This window comes from Corapipo altera, unplaced genomic scaffold (assembly GCF_003945725.1).
Source record: "Corapipo altera isolate COAL_440 unplaced genomic scaffold, ASM394572v1 59, whole genome shotgun sequence".
Classification (NCBI taxonomy): Eukaryota; Metazoa; Chordata; class Aves; order Passeriformes; family Pipridae; genus Corapipo; species Corapipo altera.
In genome coordinates this window covers 3,553,758-3,570,580 of record NW_020884917.1, presented here as the reverse complement: position 1 = coordinate 3,570,580, position 16,823 = coordinate 3,553,758, and the positions used below count along the sequence as shown (strand labels likewise).

The 16,823-nt window shown below is 41.5% G+C and overlaps 1 protein-coding gene across 1 annotated transcript in view; it reads right to left on the bottom strand.

Annotated features, from left to right (window-relative positions):
* Positions 1–241: 241 nt before the first annotated feature.
* LANCL2 (LanC like 2) overlaps positions 242–16,823 on the bottom strand; it is a 30,995-nt gene continuing 14,413 nt past the window's right edge. The window contains exons 4-9 of the mRNA XM_027655961.1: positions 15,398–15,545; positions 14,632–14,778; positions 10,950–11,132; positions 8,522–8,698; positions 5,167–5,239; positions 242–3,394 (exon numbers count right to left, since the gene is read on the bottom strand). Of these exons, the coding sequence (XP_027511762.1) occupies positions 3,279–3,394; positions 5,167–5,239; positions 8,522–8,698; positions 10,950–11,132; positions 14,632–14,778; positions 15,398–15,545 (844 nt within the window). The 3' untranslated portion in view covers positions 242–3,278. The remainder of the gene's footprint in view (positions 3,395–5,166; positions 5,240–8,521; positions 8,699–10,949; positions 11,133–14,631; positions 14,779–15,397; positions 15,546–16,823) is intronic.

The window sequence follows — 16,823 nt, the reverse complement described above, 5'->3', positions numbered from 1 at the left end:
GCACTAAGCAATGATCGCTAAAAACCACCTGGGAGAAGCAGCAGGAAAGGGGCCTCCAGTGCTAGTAAAATGTGAAGGTTAAAGAAAAGCAATTTGCCCACTTGCCTACTTTCTGGCATGTGTTTCATCCTGAAGGACTATGAGATAGGGAAGTGGTTCAGCTGTCAGATCAGTGGGACAGCTCTCACCACAGTGCTGGAGGGAAGGAAGGAGAACAAGAAGGAAAAAAAACCCACACAAATTACCACCACATAGCTTGATCTTTACTAATAAAGCCAAAGAACAAAACATCAGCATTTTTTCCTCTTTTTCTGCCCAAAGAGCATCTCCATTTTTAAAACTACTGCTTTTTGCAACAGATGGACTATTACACACAGATAAAGCAAACCAGGGAATATTAAGACATTTTCCACATTTTCCACATTTTTAGTTTGATGTCATTTTGGAAAACAATGCCTTGATGAAACACATTTTTTTCACCTTCACACCATATATCCTTTCTTAATGGGCCACCTAGATATCACAATGCTGTGATGAACAGAAAGGAGCCATGGGGAAAGTCACGCCAGGAAGACGAGGCAGATGCACTGTCAGATGCTTCTCAACTCTATTCTTTCCAGTCTTACTCAATTCCAAGAGGATTCTGCAGAGAAGGATGGTGCCAGGCCCCACTGTGGCAGAAGGCTGGCTGTGGTACAGAAAGAGCTCATAGCTGACTTCATTACTATGACAGGTACACTCAAGCATCTTGGAGATCTCCTCAGTATGAAGCTATTCTGAGTGTGTATATACCTATATATTTTTAAAACTAGCAAGTTTTAACTCCCCTTGGGATCCAGCAAACCAAAATCACCTCCCATAGGAACCATTCCAAGCTCAGTAGCCTAGGCCAATATGTATATAACCACTGAATGAAAAAACCTGCTTGTTGACCCCAGAGTTATATGGTCCATACAACACATGCTTGAGATTTGCCAGGAAGGCTGGTGGCTTCTGTCTGTTTGTGAGCAGTTCCTGTAAACTTGGTGAGCTCTTTCCCTGTTAACCCATTCCACATGCTCTGCAGCCACAGCGGAGGGGAATGAACAAAGGTGTGGGGGTCATGTGAAACAGGATTAGAGCTGATGTCTCTACCTCCTTTGTTAGCATTTCTGTGAAACTTCACCCTGGGCAAATTTCCTTCCTGGCTTATTTATGGGCAGGATCAGTGATCTACAGGCTTAAGAAAGAAACACAGAGCCCTTGGCATGCTTGGCATGGAGGAACATCTCATTGAGATGGCCTCTACTGGTACACTGCGCATTGCCTCCTGTAATTGTCTCTCCCTGTTCCTCACTGATCCCTCACATTAATCAACTCTTCCAAGTCCTCACTTTCTGCTGCTCTGCTCGTTTGCTTCAGCCCAGCTGCTTGCCATGCAGCATTCCTCATCCCCACTGCCTTTCTGCATTTTCCCTCATCCCTGGCTGTAGAGGTACAGCTGTCTTTGGTGTCCCCACCTCACCTTCTGCCCTTTGCCAGAGAGGTGGAAAAGTCTCTCCCGCTGCTGTTTTAATCCTACCTGACAAACCACTGGGATGTTAAGCTATTCCTGCACTGACACTGTTGCTGTTGTCCAGCAGAACTGAATGTGGAAATTATTAGCATCTCAATGGATTTGGTAACAAACATTGTAGGAAGTCACTGCTACAATTCAAAGATTTATGCAGGAACAATACATCTCCAAGCCGGACCACAAGCACTGGTGCTCAACAGTTGGCCCACAGGTCCAGTGCGTGCCCAAAAGGTCAAACTGCCACTCACACCCAACAGAAGATATCAATTAAAATAAGCACCTGGAAAGACAGAGCACAGGGAGACCTGGGGGGAGGATGACCACAGAGCTTGAGCAACTGAGAGTGTGCTACACTTACCTCTCTCAAGCAGTAAGTGTACATACTATCTGGAACACATAAGCCTGCTGTAAGTGTACTCAGAGTTATGTTCCATTTCTCCTACCAAACCAACAGCCTGATATTCAGGAGCACCTGGAGGCTGGTCTAGCATTTCACAACTTCACCACACTACAGGAGGAAGCAAAAGCACTAGCAGCAGTTAAAACTAATGGCAAAGGGCTTTTCTGTTTGGATTTTAAGGTGAAATGTACTTCAGTTACAGCCTCTAGCAATGGCTTCATATTGCTCACTTATCTTCTGCAGCCTCCATAAGCAGCTGGTACTTATTGCTCCTGTACTACTACATGGGCTAAATGCAAGGGGGCTGAGGTGGGAGGCGAGGGCCCAGAACAAATCATCACCTTGGTTTGGAAGTAACAGTCATCCTGAGTTACCTGCATGAGAAACTTGCCCTGACACCCTCCCTTACTCATCTGTTCTAGATGCTGCAGGACAGGTTTACTACAAATCCAGGTACAGGAGAGAAGAAGCATAGTTATGCTCTCCTGGCTCTGGTGTTGGTGGCAGTGGGAGGTTAGTCTGAGTGACTCCACCTGCAGTTTAAGCTCTTGCCATGAGACAGGGCTTTGCAGAGGTAGGGAGAAGCACCTCCACCCTGCTATAAGTGCCTAACACACTAATCAGGTCCAGGTGCCAAAGGGAGACTCTCTTACAGACTTCCAAAAAAACCTCCCACAACAGCAGCAAAAGACAAGTCAGATCTTTTCCAACCTGCTAAGTTTCTGAAAACATAGGCCTCATATCTCTTCATCAGAACAGACTGATCTCCATCAGCTTAGCTTGTAGGGAATGTAGACAAAAAGGCAGAAAAATATGAACATAAAAATATTTGTCATCTCTTTTTAGAGTTGCCAGCTCACCAGTGGAGCTGGGCATTGTCCTGCAGCAAACTCTCTGGCATAAGGTGGAACTCTCTGGGTAACCATACTGCAGAAAGCAACACTGCTGCTGAGAGTCATGCACAAAGGTACAGGACAGAGATTCACACAGAGACCAGCTTTTTGCTAACAACAAAAGACTCGAATCAACACACAACACCAATAAACGTGCAGAGCATGTCAAAGACCTGAAGAAGACAAATACAACGGAAGAGAGAAAGTTCAAAACTTGACTTCTGTTGTCCTACATCTGAAGGTATCACTTTAACAGAACTTAAATGTGGCTTCTCCTGTTCATGCTCTAATGACTTCATGGTCCTTTGGGGTGGGAGAGGTGAGAAAAGGGGTTTAGCCATCTGTCGGTTCAGCATTGAGTTGGTTCAGTATCAGAGGCACTAAACAATCTCATCTCTTTCAGCATCAGTTTTCTTTCAAAATGATGTTTTTAGCTGTCCTGTTCCACTTTGTTTTCCCTCCTCTGAGGTCCAAGTTCAAATGCTGGAAACTGGGAAGTCTCTGGTACTGAAATATCTGAGAGGAAGTGAATAGCTCCAGCCATGCCTAAAACATAACAAGAAAGAGATCTTCGTGTATCTTTGACATTAATATAATACAGTTGACAGCAAAGGCAATAGCACAGGTTTGAACACCTCCCTCATTAGATCTCTTTTTGAACAGGTGAACTTAGGGCCTATAGAAAGGCAAATGCATCTGTACTTTGTCCAGGAAACAAAATTTTATTTGAAAAGATCAAAGGCAAGAACCAAGATCTCTCTGCTAACATCTTTGCAGCTGAACAATCTCAGTGCTATTTCAAATTAAGAAAAAGTTTGGGCAGTCCCTCACTATTGGAGCAGCTCTGGCTTGTCATTTCACTGGTTAGAAAAAAAGCCAAAACTTTTTTATACTTGTAATGTACAGATTCATTTCTTCACTATTCATAAAGAGGTAATCCAGAGCCCGAAAAACTAACATTAGCATCACCCAATAGAACTCTTAGGGTGACAGACAAAAGAAACACCCTACAGAAGGAGAGCATACAAATATAAGCTTAGTTTTAAGATCAAGCTAAAATTCTATTTTATCAATAGCTATGCACATATAAAGGAACCTTCCTGAATTACAGTATCTGATGGAAACAAAACAATCAAGAACAATCCCATAAGATGCACATGAAAATTCTGCAAAAAGCATGCGTGTACATGCAGAACTGGATAACGTCAAGCTCAATTTTGGCTACAAAAACAAACAAATCCCAAAATAAAGACTTTATCTGAAACATGAGACTTCTAGATTCTTCTAAAAAACCCCAGACATTAAAAACAAAAATAAAAACCGTATATCCACATTGAAGCACAACTTCACCTTCTCAACAAATTTCAAAGCATTTATACAACATGCCCACTTTTACCACCCCCACCCCCCCAACAAGTGCATGCAAGGGTGCTATCAGGAATAAGAATAATCATGCTTGTCTCCCTTAAGCATTAAGACAATAACTCTCTGTTTAGGAGAGACGCATATAACTCCTGCTCCCTTGTGTTTATTACACCCTGGACTGGTTTGTCTGCAAAATGACCCTGCTCCCCCTGCTGTAATTTCACATGTTTGCGGCAGGTGGCGCACGAGGCTCGTTCATGGAGCAGCAGCGGCGCTACCTTAAATTCCACTTGGGTCTCTCATTCCTTGATACTGATTCCATAACACAAGAATGAGATACAGAATAGAAAATAAACTACAAATAAAAATAATACAAAGCTCTAGGAAAGTATTTTACAAGATCTTTGAACTTACAGAAAAGCCCATAAGAACTCTGCATTTCTTTCCTGCTCAAGGAAATTTGAGCTCAAGCTCATTTGGGTTCATATTAAAACTACCTTTTCCTTTGTTTAGTATTGCAGCAGAGAAGGTCCAGTTCTGACAAGCTGGCAACTAGTTTTGAGACCCTCTACCCACAGCTGCCCCTCTCCCAGTCCCTCTGTGACACCATCTGTGTACAGAACTGCTGCCCAGACTTCTGTTTGCTTTAAACCAAGCAGCATCAGCACAGTAGAATTTTATTTGAGAGTAACAATGGCACTGATTTTACACTGGAAAATGCTGAAGTGCAACCAGCTCTGAAAGTTGTGACAGTGAATGATTTTCCTTTGTCCTTTTCTAGCCCCCTACCACCCTGCCTTCTTTTAGGCAGAGGTGATGGTAGGGGGTGGGGGAACCCCACCTCAAAGTGGAGGAACCCACCAAAGACTTCCCAACTCATAAGCATGTCCCAAAACTGCAAGAATGCCCCTCTCTCCTGTAATACCAAACCATTTGCAACACCATCACTTTACCTTCAAAGAGAGAATAAGGTCGGTCAGGAATACGACATCCATGTGCTCCATACTCCAAACACCATTCAGCAAACTGGGGAAACATTAAAAAATGTATTTTTATTTAAGACTGTTAAGTGCAAGCTTGAGTATCTGCCTATCATTAATAGGTAAAAAACGTAAAGCAGAGTAAGTAGACACACAACACATAAATCACTGTCTGAGATAAATTTGTCCTACTTCAACCATGACAAGGTTGCAATCAGGCTTTAAAATACGTATTTTTCATAGCATGAGTTTCAGTTTTGTAACAATGCAATTAGGTGGGCTAGACTTTCTGTAAATCAATCCTGCTACAAGTCAAGGAAAAATGCTGTAAGAACAGATATAGTCAGTCAAAATTTTTCTAATACTTTATCAGTTTCTTATCTGTATTAGTGCTTAATTTATCCACATACTCAGGACTTAGAGTTGTTAATTGCATTTTGGTTTTCTTTCACTGCTGTGCACCAATTTAGAGTATTAAATCTCCAGCTGCCCTTATTTAGTTTTATTTATTTGCTCTCCCCAAGCCTTATGAAAAATCATTATAAATGCAGTTAGACAATTATGATCATCAATATTTCATTGCAGAAGATGGATTAGCACTAAAAAGAGTTAATGGTGTCCTTCTTGTGTTTGATCAACTACTGCAGTAGCTACATTAGATATACATGACTTACAAACTGCATCTGCATCAATTTAATAACAACCATCTATTTCTCCTTTATGGCTCCCCAGAGCATAAGAGGGCCACAGGTTCCCCTGGTACTTCTGTGCTTGGATGCAAACCACTGCTTATTCAAAATACAGTACAAAGATTCCTACAAAGCAAAGAACTGCGAGGTCTCTCCCTGCTTCCCCTGCAAGTTAGGTAACCTGCTAGCAAACAGATGATCCTAACCAGAGGGTGCCCCAGCCCTAGAGTTGAAGCTATATGCGGTGTAAGCATGATCCCAGGGAGCCGTTGGTCTGTTCAGCAGGAGAAAGAGGGGGGCATCTCCTCCTTTTCTCCCTCCCTACTAATTTTTCTTCTCTTGGTGTGTGCATGTTTGTGAATGTCTTCAGAAAACCCAGTGTAAAAAAAAAAACAAACCCCAAACACAAACACTGTAATCCACATTGTTATTGAGAACTGATGAAACATTTTTGGGCAACCTTCGGGTATAAATCGTCAAACCAAGGTTTAATTCTCCCATGTAATCTTGGCTTAAATGTGAGGACTAAACATGTTTATGTCATGCTTCTAAGCTACAATCAGTTCTTGCAACATCCACATCTTATTGCACACTAGCCTTTATTATCACTTCCAGCCTGGGAACTGCAATATAAATTAAAAAAAAATGCACCCCAGGCTACTGAAGCACAACCATCATTTCCAAGTTCACAGCTTCAGCACAACTCAGATCCTCTAAGCTACACGAGTATCTTTGTTTAACCGAGGGGAAAAAAAAAAGGAAACAAAATATTATAAGAAGACATCCGCCATTACTTGTCACACAGACTGGGCATGCTTGCCACCAGCAGTGGCAATCACAAAGCTGAGCAGCACCGGGCTCAGATACTTTCTGTTGCTTGGAGCCCAGGATGCCACAGCCCTTCTCTCCTCTTACAGACAGACACAGGCCAGCTAGGAGCAGCTCAGCCTCTCTTTGATAATGTGACAGAAAAGCTGTGGGGATGAAAATGTGAAACACAACCCTGGGGTCTCTTCTCTTCAAGCTCTTGTGGTTCATTTGTGAAACAGTTTCATGGCTCCTGAGGGGTAACCAGGGATTCCTGACAAGACTCCTTCCCCTGGGCCTCAAGCTTTTGGTGTGAAGAGACACCCCTGGGAGGGGAGCCACCTAGTTCTCTCAGTTACATGCCTTTAGGTACCAACTTAACTGCATGTTTGCTTTGTTGCATGCTCCGGCTCAAAAAGAAAAGATTTCAAGAATGCCAGACAAGCAAATTCCTCTGGCTGTTTCAAGATTTCCCCTGCAAAGGCCTAACTGAATGCTGGAGATGCTAAACTGCAGAGTGGCTGCAAATATGCTGCCAGACCTCACTATGTTGGGTACCTCCAGCAAACAGTCTTTGGTCACTGTGCTACAACTTTCTTCTTAAATGGATTTCAGGTATGTAACTGAGTCTCTTCCTTTTTTGCCTTTGAAACAGATATGCTTGCTTTACTCTGGCTTGGTGTGGACAAACACCAAGGGCTCTCTTGGGCCAGAAATGTAGCACCAACAGAAGCTGCCAATGCTGCACAGAGCTGCAGAAGATGTGCTAGCATGGAGGATGACAGTGAGAGCTGATAGCTGTGCTGACAAAAATGCCTGCAGGGTGCCGTGGTTTACACGTCAGCAGTGGGTGACTCCACGTCCACGAGTGACTACAAGTCACACATTTGCCGTGGGAGTAGCCGGGGTTTATTTCAATCTCTAGGATGCAGGTATGCCTACAGGTGCCCCCATGGCATGATGCTCGGATAAATGTGACACAAGCAGTAACTTTTTTAAGCTCTGCTGACAGAGGACAGCCTGACAGCAGAGATAAATACAACAGTTTTACATATGCCCAGTACTCATCTAAAAGCACCTAAGAAACAACCCATCAAATTTCAATTGCAATATTTAAAAAAAGGTCTCAGCTAAATAGCTATGTACACAGTATGAAACCTAATGTCAGTGAATTCAACTGAAAAAAAAATCCTACAAAACAAACCAAAACCAAACCAAAATCTTATGAGGTGAGGAACTAGAGGCAGAGAAAGCCTTCCCCTTTGGCAACTGTTAGCACAGTCAGAGCTGATGGCAGAACCTGGACAATTCCAGCGGAAAAATTCTGAGTGTGTCTTTCTCTGCAGTTTGTATTAATGAAAAAACTCTAAATGAGCACTTTAATAACTGCAACTCAGAGCCCTAAAAGCCCCAAACAGGCACTAGTCTGAAAACAAATAATTACAAAGACTACAAACAGTATTGCTCGAGGAGCCGAGGATGACAGTGGATATCTCAATGGAATAATTAGCACCACATAACATCAGTCTGTTATTGTTCAGGCAGGCTAATTTTCAGACTCTTATTTTCTTCTGAATACATGTTCCTCCCCTCTTACAGAACATTTGTGTGTTCCACTCTGTGTATTAAGACAGTGCTTGCCCCACATACACAGCTGAAGTGGTCCAGTCAAAGTGTGAGTAAAGAGGAGCAAATGACAGGGCCCTGTTGTCCCATCCAACCCCACAGCCGGCCCCAGGACACAACTGCTTACTCCCATCACATTTCACCATTGCACAGGCATTGTGAGGTGAAAGGGAACAGCAATTTTGCTGGGAAGCTGCAGAGCTCACCTTGCAAGCTCGGTAGAGGTACTTTTTGTCCTGAGTTAGGTTATAGAGAGACAAGAAGGAGTAGCCATTGCCAGCAGTACCATGGCAGATCCCGTACCCTTTCCTCAATAAACCTCTCTGCCAGATGACATCGCTACACTCCATAGCATCTTTCAAGTATTTATCCTCTTTAAAAACCTGTGGAATAAAAGCAGAGAATAAACACACACAGACTGAAGTACTAATGAAAACAAAAGAAAGCTGCACCTGAGAGGTATATCACTCTAGTGTGGTGTTTTTCCATATAAAATTTATTTTGAATTTTAATAATCCATTCCTCATAGACTTGCTTTTCTTTTCTTACTAAGTTGTTTCTTCTTTCCCTGCATGAAAAAAGAAAGAATTTTTCAAGTTTTTGTTTCTGAAATCAGGACCCCAAAGGAAAAGCTCAAGTTCAAGTCCTTTGGTTCTATAACCTATAATCTATTTGAAAGGTACACGGTCCTTTTTTCTTCATCCTCCATTCCCAAACCTGAATTTGAATATACAGAAATGTAACTCTGCCGCCTCCGAGAAATGTAAAATAGAATACTGGACATCAAATCTGATCTGAAAGGGCTAGGTCGTGGTCTTCCTGAGTAATTCTTCCTGGTTACTCATTGTCTGCCTTAATTCCATGTCAAAAATGTGCAAGAGCATCACTTTGCATAGCACAGGATTCTCTTCTCTGTCACAGTACAAGTAGGAACACTACACTGCCTTGAAAAGTACTTCTATTAGTATATTAGTATTAGTATGCACTCAGAAGCAGTAGCCAGCTTGAGCAAAAGACCAGTTTTGCAAAATTTATAGCAACTGAAGTGCATTTTGGACACAGAGAGCCCATCCAGAAAGCAGCAAACAAAAGCAAGTAATTTACCTGAACACCACCAGAATTCCACCTTTATAAAGCCACTTTTTTGCTCACCTTTGCCTAAGTCATTCTATGGATCAACAAAACAAAGAAATGCACACCCTAAAAAAAACCAACAGAAAAACCACAACAAAACAAATGTGATGCACTAGTGTAGACTTAGTCCTTTGGAGATGGCATCCCCTGTCAAACTGTTTAATAAGGTAATAGAAGCAATTAACATGCAAGATTCTTAAATCCACAAGCTTGATAAAGAAGTGGATTTAGATAAAGAACCTCTGAACAGGGTTTCTCAGCTACTTAACTGTAACATTTCAAATTAAGGCCTGGTAACACCATTTGATTTCCAGGACAAACACTGCTGTCTGTTAATGCAAGGCCTTGTGCTTGGTATGAAAGCATAGCCAGCAAAACATGCTCCAATTTTGTCTTTCACTGCTTCAAAAAGCAGAATACAAAGAGTAAAGGAAAAACATCATATGCTCTATCACCTTTAACTAAAGAGGTAAAAAAAGAGACTACTATACAGAATTTGGTCCTATCCCTCCTACCTCCTGCAAAATGTTCTGTGCTGGGGAAAGCATCACATTGAAGAAGGAGTAAGGGGGAAGCCTGCAGTGTTAAATCAATCTCCTACCACAGTCCAAAGAAAAAGCAACTGTGACTACTGCTACATGCAGCAACACAGTAAGAGATTTACAGTTCACATTTCAAGTAGCAGCACGAGTAATTATTCTATAAACCAAGCCTGCTTTTCATCAGCCCACCCAGAGGCCGATCAGGGAATCTGTCAAGGAGGGCTGTCAAAAGCAAGAATCAATTTGCATAAATTTAATTAAATGGCATACTTTCAAATGTCATGCAAACCAGAAGCACACAACACGAGAGGTAGCAAAACTAGTTAAGAATGGAGAAAGGCAAACAATAGGTTTGTGAAAGCTCAGTCGTTATATTTATGCCCTAGAAGGGGCCTGGGATCTTTGCTCTGACATTAAGTTTTCAAGAGATATATCTTAATAATGAAGTAATTTATGGAAGACATTCTTTGGCAAGGCACATGAACCTATACTTTTGAAAACCAATGTAACCAATGTAAAAGAATTTAGGTCAATGTTCTCACACCCATGACTCTGGGTCATGTTTAAATACATGGCCCTTTTCCAAAAATCTAAAGTCTAGTAACCACTAGTGCCCCGAGAAGCAATTTTATCCACTTATTTTCTCTTTACAAACATACCAATGTAAGTATTTTGAGACTTTTAGGTGCCTAGCCTAAGGTTCCAGTTTAAAAGACTACATCTAAAAAGACATAAAATTAAAGTCTTACAATCTAACAGGCCTGCATACACGTGACTGTAAAAATAGAGGTCTCTCTCTCTGTATATATAGATGTATTAGAGCATGGTGCTAATAACACCAAGGTCATGGGTTCAATCTCCGTACGGGCCATTCACTTAGGAGTTGTACTTGATGATCCTTGTGGGTCCCTTCCAACTCAGAATATTCTGTGAAATCTGTGAACACAGAGTGATTCACCTTGTAAGCTTGCATGAGCATGTGGATGACTCCAGGGGCACCATGGCACCAGTGAACCAGTCTGTCAGTCTCGTTGCTCAGCGATGACGGGTAATTCCCAGATCGGAATTTTTTATGACGCACATAGTCAATGCTTGGCTTCACCAGCTCTGTCAGGGTCTCCTGGTCCACATTTGCAATTGGCTAAAGAAAACATTAAAAAAACTATCACCAAACCCATAAGCAGAAGTAGTAACAAAGTGTGTATCAAACACTTAATTCTACAATCTATTTTCAAGTATCCTACATAAGTGCCCTTGATCCAAATACTGTGAATCACTTAATACAGATTTAATTAACGTCTGCTTATAATACCCTTGTGAAGAACATTTTTATAGTTACTGCACAGAAAGAAATTGGGGCACCAAGTTGTTACCTGTCTTACTGGAGGTGACACAGAAAGACTATGGAAGATCAGAGAACAGAATATGGATTTCAAGACTCCCAGGCCTCTCTTTATACCTTAAAACAGGGAGAACACTTACAGGAAAAAGATGGGTTTTATAGCTATGGTGCTCATAGTACACGCTTGAAACAAAGCAGGTTACACATTTTGTCTTAAAAATAACTATTTTGCAGCAAACGAAGAAAAGTGTATATAGTGGCATATCTGGCAAAGATCTATGAAGGTTAAAGTTTTCCATCGGAAACAAAACTCCCTGAAGCTAAGAAACAATAGCTACCTCACCAGCTACCTAAGCATGTTAGTATTACAATCTCATTCTTCGATTGCTCTTCTGAATTTTCTTTCTAGTTTTTTTATTTAATTTACATCCTTGCCAAATGGAGAATATATCCATCAACCCGCATGCTCTTGTAACTAAAGGTTTAGAAGCCAAGTAACTGCCTGCAGTTGTTCTTTGTTGGCATTCCCTCCACTTCCAGCCCATTTTACAGCATTTTAATAGCACAGCTCTCTATTTTTACACAATCTACATGATTTCTGGGATTCCTGCAAACTGTGGGAATAACCACAGACACTGAAGCCTACAAGAGCCTAATAACTGAGCATATTTTTTTTAAATAACTTGTCTTTATTGCTGATTCAATGTCATCCAATTTCATTGCTTCCCACCAGCCTCAATCCATTTGCATTCAACAGGTGAGCACAGTCCTACAATTGAAAGTCCGACAGCCAAATGAAGGAAAACTTTCAGTAGCTCTATTTTGAGTAAGCTGAAGAAACCAAAAGCATCTACTTCACCTCAGCAAGGAAACTTCTGCCAGAATTCCATCTATCAGGTCCCTCAAGCAGATGACTCCATCTCTGCACTTTCCTGAATGGAACAGAAACCTTCATGCTGCTCATCATCAGAAGTACACCTGAATACAGATCAGCTTGTCATGAAGAACACCCCAAAGCTGATCAGCCCTCACTCAGACACTGACCTGTGAGGTAGTGAGGCTCGGTAGGAAGGTTTGTTTTGAGGTTCTTGATTTCACACTGCACTCCTGATGCAGAAGGTAAAGTGGATGGGCACCGGCAATAAACACTTTCAGTCTTAAGCTATGAGAAGCAAGACCAGCCCAGCCATTCTTGGGAGGTAAATCCAAGAACAACAGAGCTCTTTACAAACCTTCTTCCCTTGTGCTTCCAAGAAGATTTGAGTACAAGTGAGTTCTTTGCTGCAAGATGCTGAAGTTCCCAGCACTTACTTCAAACAGCAAAAAAGTAACCTCCAGGTATGTGTCCTGACCCTCTGCCAAGAGCAATGACATGCAAACAGACATTTTTGCTTCAGGGTTAGTGAAAGGAACTTGGAGTAGAGAGTCTCTAGCAAGCACTTCAGAATTTCTCCTCTACCTCCTGGATGAGATGGATAAGCTCTTATTCTTCCAGTAATCTTCTGTGAATAACTCCAGCAATACATATTTCCTCATATAGGTGTTGTACAGAAATTATGGTCAGTGACCTTCACATCTCAGGTGCTATATTAAACACCCTTTTTTATGTTATCAAATAACCACTCAACAAACCATCTCCTGAATTCTTTGCTGAAAATACAGCGAAATTCTCCTCATTTGGCGTGGGAGGGATGGGGAAAGGATGGAACTCTGATATGCCATCTTTTTCTGCAGTGGATGACTCAACTTTGGATGACTCACAATATTTAACATACAGTGAAAAGATGGTAATCTAATGCTGCATAAACAATGGCTTTCTGGTAATTCTTAAAAGCAGCAATTACATGTAAAGGAAAAACAGTTATGATTTCAACATGGTAGACACAGTAGCTTCTGCTCATATCAAAAGGCACTGTGCAATTATTTCTGCTATCATCCTTGAATAGTAAATGAAGGGTAGAGCCTTTGAAGAGTCTCCTTTAAAGGACTGAATGTTTCTCAGAAAATCTAGCAGAGCCAGGAAAGGAAAAATGGAAGCCAGAAAGATGAAGGTGCCAGAAGGGGGTGGACAGCCTTGCTAAAAAAGTGGTAAGACAAGAGACAGTAAATCAGAGCAGCCTGAGGCCCCAGTGGGATGGTTACTGCAGAACATGTCTGTACTGAGGTTGAGACATGCCCCCAGGTAGCAGAGCAGTAGCTACTTCCATAGCAAAGTCAGCCACTTTACCTGGAACTAGTGGTGGAAGTGGTGTGAGCTAATTTGAAACAGATGGGGAGAACTCACAGCATCTGTTCCAAGTGAAGAATGTTTGAGTAGTGGCAACACCAAATACCAGCTCAGTCACTTCTGCACTGAACGTCTGCACACAGCTTCAGGGTGTGAGTCCTTTCACTTACCCGAGGGAAAGTCATTCTGCAGGAGCTGGTAAGGAAATGGACATTTACAAAGATTGCACAAACTCGCAGCACCTTTGAAAACCAGAAACAGGTGCTATACAAATTTTACAGCTCTATGGCCATCTTCTATAATGAATCTTAAAGCTTTTTTTCCAGATCATAGAACAGAAATAAGAAAAACATCATAATCCTACTGGAGAATCTCAGGGCAGGGGGGAATTGATTTAAGTGTGAGAAAGAGGAGGTATACAGAAGAGAGGAATCTCACTCAGAACAACAGGAAGAGAAGACCAGAAGAGGAGGGGTCATAAATACACTAAGGAACATCAGACAAATTGTGTGAGAAATAAGAGAGATAAGAAAGAAGAAAAACATCTAAATAATAAAAGCATTCTGAAGACTAATGTATGATTAAGGATAGTCTTCCAAAAGCATCAAGACAGTGGGGGGAAAAAAAAAAATCACTAGAGAAGAGAGGAAGGGCATGGAGGACTGGAGGCACCAGTGGCACACTCATTTAAAAATAGCAAAAAATTGAAGAGTGATGGATGATAAGTGAATATTTAGCTGGTCTAACTGAAAGCACCAGAAGAAGTAATTATGAAGATGAGAGAAACCACCTGTCTCCATTGAGAACAAGAAACCAGATCCTGGAAAGCTGGTGCTCTGAACCACTCAAGAGTTAATTCACTCTAGGGTGTGATACCCTAGTCACAGTTTTCTTCTGCTATCAAAACCTGAGGTAGCATCTCTGCACAGCTCTGTGCTGCAGTCTAATTTCAAATTCTGAGACTCTGACCCAGCACAACACTGCACATGCATGAAATCTGAAGAAAAGATCCTCTGACTCAAAACAAAAAATCACTGCTGTATCACCACTGCCCACAGAAGATGCTCTTACCTGCATGAGCATGTAATAGATCCCAGCCACTCCATGGGCTGCTCCAACGTACTGCTTCCTGTGCCACTGGTACAACAAAGGGCAACGGTCTGTTTTGCGCTCCTCCTTTGAAAAGTTTTTCCCCGATTCAATAATAGCATCTATCACCTAAAAAAAACCACACCTCGTCTATCAGTCTTGCTTACTTTGATTCAGACAGTTTTGCTTCAGCATGACTAAAACCACAGTAAAGAATAAACCACTATAAACAGTCTTAGGACAACAATATTCAATTCATTTGGATTTGAGTGTTGAGGTAGAAATTATATTTTTCCTTAATGATGAAATCACTTATATTTTAAAGAGTAGAAATTGAATATATAAATATTACTAATCACTTTTTTCCAGGCCTGCCTTCTCTGGTTCTGGTATCTGCAAAACAGTCATGAATGTTCCCCACACTGAATACTCCTTTTCACTTAAACACTTCCACACTTCTGTCTTAAGGTTTCTTGTATCAATGTGTCATCCTCAAATGCTCCAAAACTAGTTACATATTAGACCTATTTCCATGGGTGGACGTGGACCCACCCACACTAGCCTGTCTCAGTCCCAGCTGGGCAGCAGGGAAAGGGGGAAGAGACTGGAGGCACAGATGAGACTGGGTTCCCAGTTCTAGTTCCTCTCCTCTCCAGCACCCCTCTCTTAATCCCTTGAATTATGCAAGGGAGTGATCCCAGTTCAACCTCACTGATGCTGTGATGCTGGAGAGAGAAAAGTCTCTTACCTCTTTGATAACAGACTGTGGGACAGTGCCTGGACCAATTTCAGTATTCAGGTACAGCAAGGCATACAGGTAACCTGCTCTGCCATAAAGCAGCTCATCTGGAAGTTCAGCCTCTGTGCTTATGACTGTCCTTTGGAGTTGCAACAACCTGCATCAGACAAGGAAGTGGGGAAAGAGAGTATCTTCTGTAGAGACCATACAGGATGATGCATTGTACAAGTGCAAGGTAGGGGTTGCAGGAGGCTGGAGAGCTACTCCAACAAAGACAGAAACCTCCTAGAGCCTCTGGGAGTTTCACCAAACTGACAAACCCTTAATTGTAGATGTGTAAGAGGGGAAAAAGCAAACACACAAAAACATCCAATACCACCATTCAGCACGCCCTCTCCCAAGACAACACATTGTTTTAAACGTTTAGCACCCTAGTTTTGAAAAGGACACTACTATTATGCGCTAGTGTTTTGCTTGCTTTTAGCAATGAAAAACAACAACAAAAAAACCTCAAAAAACCCTTGGGCTGGACACCACAACTCTCATTTTCTCCAAAGAGACTCTCTGCTAATACTCCACCAGTCTGCATTAGCACTGAGGTGGATCAGAGATCTGTTTTCCTGCCCACTCCCTCCCTGTCTCTTCCTATCTTTTGTGATTAAATTCGTAATTAGACGAAATCATGGCAATGATCACATTTTAAATTATGGGAGGGGGAAAGACAATCTGGATTAAGACCAAATTCAATTCCCAGATCCCCCCAGCTGCTATTTCTTGGCAGAAATGTTAGCATTAATGTTATGCCAGAGCAAAACCACTGACCTCAATCGTGTGTTTATGCTGTCACTGCTTAATTCCACAGAAAAGCCACTCACAAAAAAAGGGTTTTATATTATCATTCCTTTCTTGGAATTATGCTTTGGACTTAGAACTAAGTTATTTTCTTCTAAACTGTTCACCGTTAAATTTTATTGTTGAAATCATACAAGTGGACAGCTACAAGGTAAAAAGTTGGAAGTGAAATCATAGACTACATTCCAACATTTACAATGCACCACTCAGCTGGTGTCACAAGTATATTTGTAAACAAAAAGGAATAAAATACACAAATAACCAAACTAAACTCCTTTTCACTACTCCTCCTAAAAATTATTTCCAAGGAGAGGCAAGACCAAGATTTATTGCTAATCTCATTTTGCTATACTCATGCTTCATGCCTGACAACAAGACTGCTTTCCAAGCTGCATCCAAAATGATATGCTCAAGTTTACTGTCAGTTCTAAAAGCAAAAAACTCCAAACCTAACACTCGTTTCAAAATTGAAATATTCATTCGTGAACCGCAGCAGAGATTAATCACAGTAGGATTCTAGATTAGAAAGAGACCAATTACATTTGCAAATATAAACCAGAATTGAGATGAGGACATAAGCCTA